General features: G+C 50.0%; 1 protein-coding gene across 6 annotated transcripts in view; it reads left to right on the top strand.

Moving 5' to 3' along the window:
- The window catches only part of elmo3 (engulfment and cell motility 3), a 201,421-nt gene that overhangs the window by 87,322 nt on the left and 97,059 nt on the right, over window positions 1-17,040 (top strand). For all 6 annotated transcript variants that reach the window (XM_068049746.1, XM_068049748.1, XM_068049743.1 and 3 more), the window contains 4 exons: window positions 6,293-6,444; window positions 8,192-8,270; window positions 9,166-9,216; window positions 9,941-10,063. In XM_068049746.1, coding sequence (XP_067905847.1) covers window positions 6,293-6,444; window positions 8,192-8,270; window positions 9,166-9,216; window positions 9,941-10,063 — 405 coding nt within the window. The remainder of the gene's footprint in view (window positions 1-6,292; window positions 6,445-8,191; window positions 8,271-9,165; window positions 9,217-9,940; window positions 10,064-17,040) is intronic.

Genomic DNA, 17,040 nt, shown 5'->3' with positions numbered 1-17,040 from the left:
CCCCTCGCCACCCGCAGTGAGGGGCGTCCCGGGGGTTTCGGCTACTCCTCCGCCCGCCGGACCGTCCCCGGAGTCGGCCGCCCGGACAGCCGAGGCACTCTCCTCCGCTGGCGGGGGAGCGCCCTGACTGGAGGCGACCATGTTCCAGACTCGGAATAGATCCCGGTAAAAGACAGGCAACTCCCTCAGAGAAGCGCGGCTAACGGACTCCACCGGGAGCTGCGTGTCGTCTTGAAGGCAGTGACACTGGCGGAAATAATACGTCGCCAGCGCACACCATCTGGGAGGCCGCTCGACGTACAGGTATCTCTGCAGGGTCCTAAGGCGGAGAGTCGCAGCCTGGGTGCAGACGCACACCAGCGACTGACCGCCCTCCTCAATCGGGAGACTCAGGACCGCGGCAGAGACCCAGTGTTTCCTCTTGCTCCAGAAGAAATCCACGAGTTTCTTCTGGATCTTGGTGGCAAACACAGGGGGCGGGGCCAAAGTGACCAACCGGTACCACAACATGGAGGCCACCAGTTGGTTTATGACCAACGCTCGGCCCCTGTAGGAAAGCACTCTGAGCAGTCCTGTCCAGCGCCCCAGCCGAGCGGTGACTTTCGCCTCCAACTCCTGTCAGTTTGCCGGCCAGGCTTCCTCAGCGGGGCTAAGGTGGACTCCCAGATAGAGGAGGTGCGTGGTGCTCCACGCAAAAGGTGTCATCTCCTCCGGCAGGGAGTCTACCCGCCACTGACCAACCAGGAGTCCGGAACATTTCTCCCAATTGATCCTCGCGGAGGACGCGGCAGAAAAGGTCTGCTGGCAGTCGCGTATCCTCCGCAAGTCAACGGGATCTGTGATTGCGAGGAGCACGTCGTCGGCGTAAGCCGAGAGGACGACCCGCATGGCCGGCTCGCGCAGAGCCAATCCCGTCAACCTCCTGCAAAGCAGACACAGGAAGGGCTCCACATAGATGGTATACAATTGGCCGGACATGGGGCATCCCTGACGCACTCCTCTCCCAAAGCGAAGGGGCGCCGTCAAGGACCCGTTAACTTTGACTAGACACTCTGCGGCGGCGTATAAAAGTCGGACCCGGACCACAAAATGCAGCCTGAGTCCGAAAGCGCGCAGAGTCCCGAAAAGGTAATCGTGATCCACCCTGTCGAACGCCTTCTCCTGATCGAGGGAGAGAAAGGCGACCAACTGACCAGTCCTCTGGGAAAGATGGATCAGGTCCCGGACCAGGTGGATGTTGTCCTGGATGGACCGGCCCGGGACCGTGTAGGACTGGTCGGGGTGGATCATGTGGGCCAGCACGGAGCCCAGGCGGGTAGACATAGCCCGGGCAAAGATCTTATAATCCGTGCTGAGGAGGGAGACCGGACGCCAGTTTTTAAGCAGGCGGAGATCACCCCTCTTCGGCAGCAGGACGATGACCGCCCTGCGCCACGAGAGGGGCATCTCCCCGGTCGCCACGCTTTCCCCCAGGACCCGCGCGTAATCGTCTCCCAGAACGCCCTGAGGAACTCCACGGTCAACCCATCCAGCACTGGGGATTTGCCCCTTGAGAGCTGGTGGAGGGCGCTGGTCAGCTCCACCAACGTGAGCGGAGCCTCCAATCCTTCGGCGCCCTCCGGGCTGACCTGCGGCAGGTCCTCCCACATAACTCTGTGCGCATCCTCGCTGGACGGATCCGGAGAGAACAATGCACTGTAATAAGTACGGACCAGGAGGCCCATTCCCTCCGGATCCGTGATGGTGGATCCATCGTCGGCCAGCAGCCCGACGAGCTGCTTACGGACCCCCCACCATTTTTCCAGCGAGTAGAAGGGTGAGGCGCGGTCCAAATCTTCCAGGATCTGGATCCGCGACCTCACGTACGCGCCTCGGGACCCTATGAGCTGCAGGTCCCTCAGCGCGCCCTTCTTCTCTTTGTACGCCTGCCACAGGGCCGGGTCCACGACGGCATGACCGAGGCGGGACTCCAAGTCGAGCACCTCCCTCTCAAGGCGCCCGATCTCGGCTTCCCGCCTCTTGGTCGACCCCTTCGCGTACTCCTGACAGAAGACGCGGATGTGAGTCTTGCCCACATCCCACCATAGCCTCAAGGAGGGGAAGCCCCCCTGTTTCCTTCTCCAGTCGGCCCAGAATCGACAGAACGAGTCCCGAAATCGCTCGTCCTCCAGCAGCCGGTTGTTAAAGTGCCAGTACGCGGACCCCGCCCGCGTGCGGAGCGGAGTGAACTCCGCCCACACCAGGCGGTGGTCCGAGCACGGCACCAGCCGCATGAAGGCCGCCGAGACGCGGGAGGCGTACGCCTGCGAAATGTAGAGGCGGTCGATTCGCGACCATCCTCCTCCAGACCTCCACGTGAAGGCGCTGGAGTCGGGATGGAGATTCCGCCAGATGTCCACCAAGTTAAGGGAGCTGATCAGTCCCCTCAACTTCTCCACCGACGCTTGGCCGTGCTGGGGACCGGAGCGATCCCCCACCTCGAGGGTGCTGTTAAAATCCCCCCCGAGGATGATGCACTCGCCGCTATCGATGGAGCTCAAGAGAGCGGACACTTCTTCAAAGAAGCGCGCTTGCAACGCGCCAGGTCTGGGTGCGTACACGTTCACAAAGTGGAGCGGCACGCTACCCAGGCGAACGGCGAGGTGGAGCAAGCGGCCCGGCACTAGCTCCTTGACCTCCAAGATCTGCGGCTGAAAAGTCGGGGCCAACAAGATAGCCACCCCACTAGAAATAGGGGTGAGGTGACTCATGTAGACCCCACCCTGCCACTCCAGGAACCAGGTGGCTTCGTCTCCCGGAACGGTGTGGGTTTCCTGCAGAAAGCTCATCGCGTATCTCCCTTCCCTAAGGACTGAGAGATTGTGAAATCTGCGGTGAGACCCCCTGCTGCCGTTGATGTTGAGGCTGGCTATGGTTATCTTCATGTCAAAGGTACTTAAAACCCATCACCAACAGCTCACTGTGAGGAGGGAGTGGAAGTACACCTGGCCTTCCACTCCCCCAGCAACCCATTGAGGAACACATTAAAACGGCGCCTCTCAACCAGTTTCACGCCCGCGCGCCTGCCCGTTATCTTCAGGGCAGCACGGACGGACTGGATGATCAGCGCCAGATTCGACCAGCGGTCAAGGGCCAGCTGAACTTTATTGCAGCAGCCTCTGTAAACCGCGAGGAAATCCCGGATTTCCGCGGTGGGGATGTGAGGAGATTCGGTGGGAGGCACGAGGGACTCCACCACTTCACTGGCGATGGAATCAAGATCATCCTCCATGCCCCCCACCGAATCCCCATCCTCCTCCGGGTCGTCACCGCCAGCGGCCGACACGCCCACCGCACACTGTGGGGCGGACGTCCCGGCCGCGCCAGCTGGTCCCGCCTCCGTCACGATCCCACCCCCAGGATCGATGGCGGAGGAGTCCTCTCTGGGTTCTATTGTGAAACTGGAGCCTGTAGGCACCAGCGCCTCAGGACCCCCCCTCCACCTCCGTCCCCAGGCCAATGAGTGGTCCAGGGGAGACAGAAGTTCCCGACTCCGCAAAACCAGCCGGAGCCGAGACTGGAGGCGAAGAGAGGAGGCCATCTCCCGCTCCGCCAGCACCCACAGGCCCAGCAGATGGGGCAGCATTTTCGGTTATAACCGGGTCGGGTGTCTCTTGGTTGGTGTTGGACTCCGGCTGGGAGGGCCGACCCTCTGAGGCCTCGCCCTCCCCTTCACTCAGGGCACCCGACCCAGTCACAGTGGCAGAATGGGCAGAGTCCCCAGGCTCCCCCACCACAAGCAGGGCCCCACTTACTCCTTCAGGAGGGGCCTCAAGTACCGGGGCCTTCCCCTCCCCTCCATCCTGAGGAATAGGGTGCTCCTGCCCGGACTTTGTAGCCTTGGTGGTGGTGGTAGGGGAAACCTGGGGACCCGAGACAGGAGACAGCTCCCCTCCAACAGATGGGCCCTGCGCCTCAGGGCCCCTCATTACCTCTGTGGAGGGGTGCCTTCTCCTCTTTTTCCCACCAGGGCGCAGAGGCTCAGAGACCTCCATGTCATCAGAGGCCTCCGCACTCTCTTTTTTCTTATTCACCCTAGGCCTGAGCCCAGCCCTGGGGCAAGTTGACTCCCCGAGATCGGGCTTTGTGCTGAGCTCAGACTCGGGTAGTGTTATGGTGCCCAGGGGACACGCCTCTCGATGTTTATTCCTCCTCCGCGCCTTCCTTCCACTTGGACGGTCACCCCCCTCCCTGCCGGAGGCCGTGAAAACCACAGCCTCCGGTACCGACTGAATGGTATCTGGTGGAGGTGTAGAGGGGGTGGGAGGAGGTGCAGCGGCGCCACCCTGGGCCGCCAAGTTGGAGTTGGCAGCCGGGAGGTTGGGGCAGTTCTTACGAACATGCCCCACCCCCTTACAGACATGGCACCGCAGCCCATCCAAGGTCCAGAAGACGCGGTAGGCCGTCCCCTGGAACTCGACATTAAAGTGGCCCTCTGTAACCTCCTCCCGCACCAGCTGCATGAAAAACTGGCGGCGGAAGGAGTACACATGTCGGAGGCTGTTCTCCCGAAGACCAAGCGGGACTGGGGTGAGCCCCGTCTTTACCTCCCCCAGATGGTGCAGGTGGGGAAGAAGGAGCTCACCAGGAATGAAGGGCGGGACATTGGAAAGAACGAGCCTTTGCGCAGTGGCCTCCAGGGGGTCCACTGGTAGAAAGGTCCCGCCCACGGTGAGCCCCTTGCTCAGAGCCAGGGACACCGCCCGCTCGGTCCTCAGGAATAACACTGCCTTCCCATACATTTTAGAGGCTGCAACAATGGCCAAAGGGCCGACAACCTCGGCCATTGCTTTCACACATGCCTCGATAGTCATGTTCGGGTGGACGTAGCTCTTGACTCCATGCTTCGATGTTAATAAAGCAAAAGGTGACGGGGCAATAGGTGCAGCAGCCGCAGCAGCATATGAATGGGAAGGCCCCGCCACCGGCAAAGAGGGGCTTGCCATGGGGTCGCAGAGCTACGCCCACCCCCAAGATACAAAGCACACGACAGTTTTCTTTAACACAAACAATATGATGGGGGAGGTGGGGATGGGAGTAGAGGAGGATAGGGTTGAAAAGGACAAGGAGAGGAGAGGATAGGTGGCCGAGTGATGGAAGAGAGAGAACAGCTGCGAGGATGTTACAGTTCACTTGGTGGTTGGAGCACCTTCCTGCAGAGTCTACAATTCAATCTTCCAGTTAGGGGAGGGCTCTTCGCCCGGGTCGGCTCGAGCCGCCCAGTTCTCTCCCTTTTCTGTTGTTGTATAAAGATGGTCTTCAGTCGGGCAGCTCCAGCCATCCCGAGCCACACAGTTGGGGGTGGGGAGGGAGCCCCTTTTGTGCAAGATGGCAGATAAGCACAAGAGCAAGTACAGGGGCTCCCTATAGAATTTGGCAGCCCCACCCCTGGATCTTCCGGTGCCTTCTCCCTCCCCCAACAGTCCAAACAACCAACAGTTCTCTGGTGCTCCAACACCCACCTCTCCAAAATGACTTGCAGGTCTTCTTAATCCTTGAAAAAGTGCAACAGTTCCTCAGTAAATGCAGTTGTCTCCAGTCACCTCTTTGCAGTTATTCCTCTCTCCACTCTGCAGTTGCTGCAGCACAGGTGCAGCTGCTCCCCCTGATTGCTGGCAGGAAGTGCTCCAAATTGCCCAGCCAATCCCAGTGCTGTACCTGTCCTGGGAGTGTTTGATGGGACAGTGTAGAGGAAGTTTTCCTCAGTATCTAACCCCATGCTGTACCTGCTCTGGGAGTGTTTGGGACAGTTTAGAGGAAGTTTTACTCTGTATCTAACCCCATGCTGTACCTGCTTTGGGATGTTTGATGGGACAGTGTAGAGGGAACTTTCCTCAGTATCTAACCCCATGCTGTACCTGCTCTGGGAGTGTTTGGGACAGTTTAGAGGAAGTTTTACTCTGTATCTAACCCCATGCTGTACCTGCTTTGGGATGTTTGATGGGACAGTTTAGAGGAAGTTTTACTCAGTATCTAACCCCATGCTGTACCTGCTCTGGGAGTGTTTGGGACAGTTTAGAGGAAGTTTTACTCCGTATCTAACCAAGTTCTTTCTGACCTGGGAGTGTTTGTTGTTAATATTCGGTGCTCAAATTGGAAAGTGCTCCAGCCCCAGCATTCATGTCCTTGTCTTGTGTAAAATGAGCTAAAAGAATAACACATAAGAAATGAAAGGCCAGTTTGGGCCACACTGCAGCAACGTAACCTTTAACCTCACTACTCGATTGACCTGTTTGTGTGCCTTTGTGTGTAGATTGCAGGTTTCGTGAACAAGTCTGCGATGGATGCATCGATTCAGCAGTTATCCCTGGCCATCCTGGAGAGTATGGTGCTCAGCAGCAGCTACCTGTTCCAGCTGGTTAAGAATGAGGTCCCTCTGGACAGGCTCATTTCTCACCTACAGGTGTAAGTAGTATCAAAACCAGATCGCAGGGTAGATCAGGAGTTTGTCTGCCCCAGGAACCCAGCTCCCATTTTCTGGAGTACTTTAAATGATTCAGGCACAAAAATTCAAACTCTCTTACTGGCAAATGGTGGGACAACTATGGATGGGGGCCTTCCCTGCTGTTGAAAGGAGCAAGTGCTGGACCTGTAGTGTTGAATGTTGGTCCCAGATAAAGTGACCTGGTTTTGAAGTGGATGGTCCTGTTTGGAAGTGACTATCCAATTGTTTTGTTAGATGAAGGCTGCCGAGCAAAAGTCTACTTTCGACTTACTGATATAACACCGTGGGCACACATTACATTCACACGTATCTGGGCCTGTTGGTGTAGGTTTCCGGCCTTGCACAGCCATTTTTTTCCCCCAAAGATTCCGTCCTAACCAAGGCAGTAGATGGCTGACCTCTTCCCACCATTTTCCAATGTGCTCTCGGGCCTGCCTGAAAATGTCTATGAATTATTGCTTTGTGCCAAGTGGAGCAAAATCAATAAAATGCTCAATACCTCAACTGAAGTAGCTCTGCAGCTGTCAGCAGTGTTTGTGAGGTCGAAGGTCACTCCATGGGCTCCACAAATTAGTAAACTCATCCCTGTTGAGTTGAATTGTATTATGGGATGGTCTGTTTCTCACTGCACTCGAATTGTGTTCTCTTTAGTTGCCCATGCTGTGCCTGATTTTTTTTTTTATCTGTTTGGAGATTGCGTTCAGTTTATTTAAATGTTCACCAGCACATACCACTTCAGCTCAGAAGCTATGTATCTTTTCTGAATCCTTGCTCCCCACAGTGAGGCAGCAAAGATCAGGAGTGCTCAGGGCCGTGCATTGGTTTGAGTCCCATTCCATCCAGTGCCCAGCCTGAGCCAAATTCCCAGGAACCAGTTGGGAAATCCGAGGCTAGAGTCACATCCAGGAATCTGGAACTCTCATCCCCGAAAGCTGTGAATAGCAGGGCTCAAATGAAACTTTCCAGACTGAGCTTGATGGATTTTTGTTCAGTAAGGTAACCTCAAGCAGTGATTTTAAGCACTAACTCACCAGAACTATTGCCTCGGGAAACACGTTGGTATATTTTTACATAGAATCTACAGCACAGAAATAAGCCATTGGTCCAACTGAAATATGTTAGTATTTGTGCTTCACATCAGCCTCCACCTACCCTGTTTCATCTCACGTCCTTCTGTTCCTTTTTCCCTCATATACTTACCTAGCTTCCCTTTAAAGGCATCTATGCTAATTGCATCAACCACTCCATGTGGTAGCAAGTTCCTCATTCTCACCCCTATTTTTAATAGTGATCAAAGTTTCCCTTGAGTGGTGATGTCAGGTATCTGCACATCGGGCGGTGATGTCGGGTATCTGCTGATTGGCCGGTGATGTCGGGTATCTGCTCTTCGGGTGGTGATGTCGGGTATCTGCTCTTCGGGTGGTGATGTAGGGTATCTGCTCTTCAGGCGGTGATGTCGGGTATCTGCTGATTGGCCAGTGATGTCTGGTATCTGCTCTTCGGGCGCTGATGTCGGGTATCTGCTCTTCGGGCGGTGATGTCGGGTATCTGCTCTTCGGGCGGTGATGTCGGGTATCTGCTCTTCGGGCGGTGATGTCGGGTATCTGCTATATGGGCGGTGATGTCGGGTATCTGCTCTTCGGGTAGTGAAGCAGTGATGTCGGGTATCTGCTGTTTAGGTTATTCCTGTCTTTCTTTTCTTTGCAGGACAAACCAAATGATTCAGACAAAAGCGATGGCGCTGATTATTGCTCTGCTACTGAGTTCCAAGGACAATGAGAGGAAGGTAATATTTCAAAGTCCAGCATTGGCACTAGTCCTCTCTAACTGGGCACATTGTTCTTTACACACTCAATGGCACAATACTGTTTGCCGTTCAGCATGAAGTAACACCACATTGCCATGCAGCCCACATGAACTGCTCATGTTGGCAATCTAAATGTTATACCACTGCAGTGGGGAGGATGTCCTCAAGTTGGAGTTTAAGCACATTATTAGAGAGTAGGGGCAGCTTGTGGTACCTTGAATTATTTCTGAAAAATGCTGTCCTTTGTCAGTATTGAAATGTGATGGGTACGATTGGTGCCATAGCAGAGTGAAGGTGCCTGTGTCCCAACACGTCCTCAGCACTCAGCCATTTCTTTATATCACTGTATTCTTAAACCTCATGGGATGGCTCCACTTGATGTGGCACTGATTAATATAGCCTGTGAAGGTTGCAGTTTCAGTCTCTACTGCTGGATCGTCCCATCGGAAGGCATGTGGTAATAGGCTGTCCTGCTGTTGTTGGCGGGTTGTGGGGCTGTGGGTGAGTGTATATGTGTGTATCTGCATGTCAGCAGGATCAATCTGGCTCTGATGCCCCACGTGGTCAAGTAGCCTGCTGATACAGTGTCAAGTTTCACACAGGAATAATGACCCTTTGTATGAGATAGAGGAAAGCTGACAGGGGCTGTGAAACTGTGTTCCTGCAAGAGACTGCAGATGGAGGGAGAAAATCTGGGAGAGGAGGATTTGGTCAACTTGAAGTAAACATTAATTTGGAATTCATAATTATCCTTTCCACTAAAATTCTGTCAAATTACACAGACAAACCCCATTCTCTTTCAGCAACCTACCTCATGTATTGTCAAGTGTTTGTTCTTGGGCATCTTCAAAGCGTGCGTTATTTTTTTTATTAGGAAACAATGGAGTTCCTCAATAAAAGAAACCTCAGGCAGTACATTTTCAAGGTAAGGAGCACTCACATTCACCACTGTCACTGGACAATGCTCGCAGAGGGGCTGCGGGATTGGACTGTCCTGTTGGAGGGGACACGGGATTGGACGGTCCTTTCAGAGGGGACGGGGGATTGGACGGTCCTTTCGGAGGGGACGGGGGATTGGACGGTCCTTTCGGAGGGGACGGGGGATTGGACGGTCCTTTCGGAGGGGACGGGGGATTGGACGGTCCTTTCGGAGGGGACGGGGGATTGGACGGTCCTTTCGGAGGGGACGGGGGATTGGTCGGTACTATCGGAGGGGACGCGGGATTGGACGGCCCTATCGGAAGGGATCTTCTACCTCAGACAATTTGCTGTTTAGAAATTCTGTGTGACAGGGAGGTGGATAAACACCTATTCCAAGGCACCTTGAAAAATGGGAATGACCCAGATTTCTGATCAGGAATGAGCTTATTAATCTTGTTGTTTAGGCAGACAGTATAACTGATCTTACTGCCTTACTGGCTTGAGGTGACTCTCCATACTCTATCAATAGCTTCTAATAGTGCCCTGTCTCTTGTCATCTTGAAACTTCCCTTTTATTGGAGAGCAGGAAATGAAGAGTAACACTGGATCCCAGGATTACTCTTTGAATGGCAGAGTCTATGATGCCATGGCAACAATGTTAGCTGTGATGTTCTGAATGTCCAGTTTTATTGGAGCACTGTTTTTCCACGTCTTCTGTTTTCTAATAGAACATTATCCTGAGTTCTGCTACAATGAGGGATGAGATGGCCCACTACTTATACGTTTTACAGTCCATTTCCCTCAACCTCCTTGAGCCCAGGATGAAAATTCCAATGGACCCTTATAACCAGGTATGTGTATAGCTGCCAGGGATTGGCAAACAGATATCTGAGCTGAACACCTGTTATTTAAAATAAATGCAAAATACTGCGAGCGCTGGAAATCTGAAATAAAAATAAGAAATGCTGGAAATACTCAGCAGGTCTGGCAGCATCTGTGGAGAGAGAAGCAAAGTTAACGTTTCAGGTCAGTGACCCTTCTTCAGAACTGGCAAATATTAGAAATGTAAAAGGTTATAAGCAAGTGAAGTGGGGGTGGGGCAAGAGATAACAAAGGAGAAGGTGTAGATAGGACAAAGTCACAGAATAGCTGACCAGCAAAGATATGTTAATGGTGTGTTGAAAGACCTGTTATTTATCGTATGGGTGCCTATGGGAGACAAACATAGAACAAACTGCAGAATAACAGGTCATTCGGCCCAACAGATTCATGGTTTTAATGCTCCAATTGAGCCCCCTCCCACTCCTCTTCAACTAACCCTGTCAGCATAATCTTCTATTCTTTTGCCCTCATGTACATATCAGAGCCACAGAAGGAGATATTAGGTCAGATGACCAAAAGCTTGGCTAAAGAGATAGGTTTTAAGGAGTGCCTTTGAGGACGAAAGCAAAGTAGAGTCAGAGAGGTTTAGAGAGGGAATTTCAGAGCTTAGGGCCTTGACAGCTGAAGGCACAGCCACCAATGGCGGAGCGATTAAAATCAGGTTGTTCAAGAGGCCAGAATTGGATGAACACAGATATGTGAGGGTTGTGGGGCTGGAGGAGATTACAGAGAGAAGGTGGGCTAGGGCCATGAGGGATTTGAAAATGAGGATGGAAATTTTAAAATTAAGGCAATGCTTGACTGGGAGCCAATGTAAGTCAGTGAGCAAACGGCTGATGGCTGAATGGGACCTGGTGCTGAAAGTACCAAAATACAGGAAAGCCCCCTGAGAGGTCCCTCCATGTCCTGCTTTTTAAGTGCGCTGCCTCTCCCAAACCAACCATCAACCTTGGCAAAAAAGAAACAATGTGGGATTGGGTGGTGGAGGAGACGAGAAATATATTTACAAAGTGAATTGTTATGATCTGGAATGCGCTGTACTGTTCTTTGTTCTTTCATGAATAGAATAGGAATAGAGGGATACGGGCCCCGGAAGTGCAGAAGGTTTTAGTTTAGGCAGGCATCAAGATCGGCGCAGGCTTGGAGGGCCGAATGGCCTGTTCCTGTGCTGTACTGTTCTTTGTTCTTTGACTGCCTGAAAGGGCAGTGGAAGCAGATTCAATAATAACTTTCAAAAGGGAATTGGATAAATACTAAAAGAAAAATTTGTAGGACTATGCTGAAAAAGCAACAGGAATGGAACTGATTGGATAGCTCTTTCAAAGAGCTGGCACAGACACAATGGGCCAGATGGCCTCCTTCTGTGCAGTAATCATTCTATGATTCTACACACCCCAAAAAAGATCTGCTCCATTAAATAATCCAAAAACGACAGGACTTCCCAGACACAGGACAGACATTGGAAACCTCTGAGTGACTGATCAGACATTCACTCAGTCTGAAGCTGAGAGTTTGTTTTAGGGCTGCCCCAATTGAGAAACAGGGTTTGCACTGTTGTTCCTCAGTGATCAGCACAGTGACTTCCTTACTTGACACGACTCGTAATGATCTGGCTTAGCTTCTACCCTCAGCCTATCAAACTTATTATTAACAATCTCTCATCAGATACGCACTTTCTGTCTGCAAACCTTACTTCCTGTTGTCATGGACTTTGGGCCCTGCTCGAGTATCAATATTTCCATTCAAATGTGCTGCGTCATTTGTAGCTGCCGGCTTTGGCCACTCGGTGGCTATGTTGTGGGAGTGTCTGTAGCCAGTCTCCCAAGTCCCTGAGCCATCTTGAGTATACTGTAAGGAAATTTGAACAATTTCATAGAATGATACAACACAGAATGAGGCCATTCAGCCCATCATGCCTTTGCCGGCTCTTTGAAAGGTGCATCCAATTAGTCCCATTCCACTTCTTTCCCCATAGCCCTGCAAGTATTTATCCATTTCCCTTTCGAATGTTTCGATTTGAATCTGCTTCCACCACCCTTTCAGACAGTACATTCCAGATCACAACAACTTGCTGTGTAAAAAAAAAAAAAAAATCCCCTCATCTCCGACCTGGTTCTTTTGTCAATTATTTTAAATCTGTAGCCTCTGGTTATCAACCCTCCTCCTAAAAACTCTATCAAAACCCTTCATAATTTTGAACCTTCTGTGCTCTAAGAGGAACAATCCAAACATCTCCAGTCTCTCCTTGGTACCATTCTAGTAAATCTCCTCTGCACCCTCTCCAAGACCTTGACAACTTTCTAAATTGTGGTGCACAGAATTGTGCACATTTTTATAGCTGAGTTTTAACCAGTGGTTTGTAAAGGATTAGCATAACTCCCTTGCTTTTGTACTCTGTTTATAAAGCCAAGGATCGTCCAAATGCTTTTATCAACTCGTCTTGCCACCTTAAAAGATTTGTGTACATGCACCCCAGGTCTCCCTGTTCTTGCACCTCCTTCAAAATTGTACCACATACTTTATATTGGCTCTCCTCATTCTTCCTACCAAAATGCATCACCTCGTACTTATCTGCATTAAATTTAATCTGCTTTGTGTCTGCCCATTTCACCAGTCTGTCTGCGTCCTCCTGAAGTCTGTTAGTATCCTCCTCACTGTTAACTGCATTGCCAAGTTTTATGTCATCTGCAAACTTTGAAATTATGCCACTCAATTCCGGGTCATTAATATATATCAGGAAGAACAGCAATCCTTATACTGGCCACTGTATGCTTCCCTCCAGTCCGAAAAACAACCATTCACCAGTATTTTCTGCCTTCTGCCTTGCAGCCAATGTCATATCCATGCTACCACTGTCCCTTTAATCCCATTGGCCTCAATGGTTCTGTAACTTTTATGATACCAAAGTCCCACTGCTTGCAGCGATCAGCTGACTTGCCTCATTTAATTTTAAGGGGATGTGTCAATTCAGCAGAGCTGTGGACTGATTGGAATGCAGCTGACAGATGGGCAATGAAAGTCTCGCTCACAGTAAACTGTTTGGGGTCTCGAGTGAACTGTGTTTGGACAGCCTCAGTCCGGATCGTAAATACAGGAATGCCTTTGAACTCAGTCACAATGTGTGACAATTAAAGCAACCTGTTTAGTGAAGATGTTGCAATTCATTTCAATGACCCTGGGTCAGTTAACCTATTTATGCTTTAGACAACCATTGTGTGGCTCATGGGATCTCCCTTTCCCCACCTTACCAGCTCCCTTCCTGCATTCAGCAGCCTCCTACAGTCTCGTAGACCTCGCTTTCCCATTTCCCACTCCTGCTATGTTGTGTGTCCCCAGCACCCAAAGTCATTACATCAACAACTCCCATTTCTGTAGCACTCCTCATGTAAACTGTGCTGAGCAAATCATTTCAATCAAATATCTTCATTATGATAGTCCAGTAATGACCACAAGCATCCGATTCTTCTCAGTCTGGACTGCAGTATTTCACAATGAAGTGCAAACCTCTCGAAACCAACAATGAATTGTCTTTCACTCCCCTTCACTTTCACGCACACAAAGTTATCATGGCCACAATAAGATGGTCAGGGATTGGAGGACAGAAGTTGCCAGATAGCCAATCATCAGAGATTTACAGGCCTACTGGTTAAATTCAAATATGAAAGCTCCCATCCTGGCCTAGTGGTTGAAGGTGGTGCTGGTGAAGAACTAGGACTGACTAGGCCACAGAGACCAGAATGGTGCCAGATCTCAGTCCCACTCTGTGCTGAATTCGCGCACCCTCACTTCAGGTACTACAAATGCTAGTATAGCTTTGTTGTTTGATCTCCTGACTCAGGAGGCGGAGTACTATCTAGGCCAACAATTCGGTGTATTACTGAGGGAGTGCTACATAGTTGGAAGTGACATCTTTCTAGTTGTTCATTTAGACATAAATGATCCCATTTACTATTTGAAGAAGAGCAGGAGAGTTCACCCCAGTGTTCTGACTAATATTTACCTACCAACCAACAATTAAAACAGGTTATCTGGTGATTCATCTCATTTAGCGTTTGTTGGCTCTAGCTCTGTGCAATTGGCTGTTTCGTTTCCCAACATTACAACAGTCAATGCACTTCAAAGGTACATGGCAGTAAAGCACTTTGGGGCATCCTGAGGATGGGAAAGGTGCTATGTAAATGCAAGCTTGCTGTTTACAATTGGTTTTGGTGGTAAGGGGGAGAATAATTAGCCAGGGTTCCTGCTACCCATCACTTTCCACATGCGCCATGTTCCGTGGCCATTGGGTGAGGACAAGGTTGGGCTCACTGTGATATCCACCCTGGGGTACAATCGTCAAGCAGGCACTCCTTGTCTATCCCCATATGTGAAGAGTGGCCCCTTTCAAGGTCCTGGAGATGGACAGTGCCAGTGGGTTTGCATCCCAGCAAGAGGCAGGAAGGCAAGGGGAAAACCTAAAATAACTTGCCGAGAAGAATTAAAGTGGAATGAATACACACGCCACATCCACTCCACCCCCACAGCAACTGCCGCCCCCAATCCCACATTAACAGTCAACTGTTGATCAACTTTCTTCTTCCTTTGGTTCACAATAACATGCTTCAAATAAGCCCGAGACACTTTGAGTGATACAGCACTGAAACAGGCCCTTCAGCCCACCAAGTCTGTGCCAACCATCAACCACCCATTTTATACTAATCCTGCATTAATCCCATATTCCCGACCACCTTCCCTCAATTCTCCTACCACCTACCTACACTAGGGGCAATATACAATGGTCAATTTACCTATCAACCTGCAAGTCTTTGGCTGTGGGAGACCTTGATAGCCTTTATTAATATCCGGCATAGGTGATCGACCAAACTAGACAGGGTGATTTCTGGTTGCTGTATCTTTTGAGCCCTCTGAGGTTCTATTGAAAATCATATTCTGCCTGCATCAAAGGTACATATAACACAAAACATTTCATGATGTATCTGTTCCTGAAACCCTTGAAAACGGTTTATTCATAGAAACTGTTGTTTTTTTACTCCAAAACTACTTCTTTTAAACAAGATTTTCTGACTTGACTGTTCGCAAATCCTTTGACGGCTTTATTAACCGTTATCTTTCTAAACTATAAGTAATGGATCCCTCTACCACTGTTTATTACCCTAACCACTAAAATTAAACCTTAATCATGCATTGCTGACATCATTCCCATCACTTATTTCCTTACACATCATCTTACATGCAGGCACTTAGAGCAGAAGTCTTTCTGCTTTCCACCCCCATGTCATAGAATCATATGACATGATAGTGGTTTAAGGTGGTGCTGGTGAAGGACTAGGATTGACCAGGCCACGGAGACCAGAATGGTGCCAGATCTCAATCCCAGTCTGTGCTGAGTTCGCACACCCTCACTTCAAGTGCTACAAGTGCTAATATAGCTTTGTTGTTAGTACTTCGCCTCTGAGTCAGGAAGGATGCCATTCGGCCCATTGACCTGTACTGGCTCTCTGAAGGAGCAATTCACCTCGTGCCACTACCTCGCCTTCCCCCTATAGCTCTGCACATTCTTCCTTTTCAGATAACGGTCAATTTGCCATTTGAAGGCCTTGGTTGAATCTGCCTCCACCACACTCTCAGGCAGTGCAGTCCAGATCCTAACCACTCGCTGTGTGAAAAAACTTTTCCTCATGTCGTCGTTGCTTCTTTTGCCAATTACCTTGAATCTGTGCCCTCTAGTTCTCGATCCTTCCACCAATGGGAACATTTTCTCCCTATCAACCCTATCCAGACCCCTCCTGATTTTGAACACCTCTATCAAATATCCTCTCGGCCTTCTCTTCTCCAAGAAGAACACCTCCAGCTTATCCAATCTATCCGCTTAACTGAAATTCCTCATCCCTGGAACTAGTCTCATGAATCTTTTCTGCACTCTCTGTAACGACTTCACATCCTTCCTAAAGTATGATGGCCAGAATTGGACCAGTGTTTTTTTTTTACAGTGTAACATAACCTCCTTGCTCTTGTACTCTATGCCCCTATTAATAAAGTCCAGGATACTGTATGCTTTATTAACTGCTCTCTCAACCTGTCCTGCCGCCTTCAATGATTTATGCACATATACCCCCAGGTCCCTCTGCACCCCCTTTAGAATTGCATCCTTTATTTTATATTGCCTCTCCTCGTTCTTCCTACCAAAATGAATCACTTCACACTTCTCCACATTGAACTTCATCTGTCACTTGTCCACCCATTCCACCAACCTGTTTACGTCCTTTTGAAGTTCTACAACTATTCTCCCAACAGTTCACTACGTTTCCAAGTTTTGTATCATCTGCAAATTATAAAACCCAAGGTTTAGGTCATTAATATATACCAGGAAGAGCAAGGGTCCTAACACCGATCCCTGGGGAACTCCACTACAAACCTTCTTCCAACCCGAAAAACATCCAAACTGTCTGTTTCCTGTCACTCAGTCAATTTTGTATCCATGTTCTTACTGTCCCTTTTATTCCATGAGCTCTAACTTTGCTCACAAGTCTGTTGTGCGGCACTTTATCAAATACATTTTTGAAGTCCATGTACACCACATTAACAACATTACCCTCATCAACGCTGCCTGTTATCTCATCAAAAAACTCCAGTAAGTTAGTTGAACACTATTTGTCCTTAACAAATCCGTGCTGGCTTTCCTTAATTAACCCGCATTTGTCCATCTGACTATTAATTTTGTCCCAAATTATCATTTCTAGAAGCTTCCCACCACTGAGGTTAAACTGACTGACCTGTAGTTGCTGGGTTTATTTTCACACCCTTTTTTGAACAAGTGTGTTACATTTGCAATTCTCCAGTCCTTTGGCACCTCCCCTGAGTGTAAGGAAGATTGGAAAATTATGGCCAATGTCTCCACAATTTCCACTCTCACTTCCTTCTATATTCTAGGATAAATCTCATCCGG

This window comes from Heterodontus francisci, chromosome 17 (genome assembly GCF_036365525.1).
Source record: "Heterodontus francisci isolate sHetFra1 chromosome 17, sHetFra1.hap1, whole genome shotgun sequence".
NCBI classification, from domain to species: domain Eukaryota; kingdom Metazoa; phylum Chordata; class Chondrichthyes; order Heterodontiformes; family Heterodontidae; genus Heterodontus; species Heterodontus francisci.
This window is presented reverse-complemented; position numbering and strand designations above follow the sequence as displayed.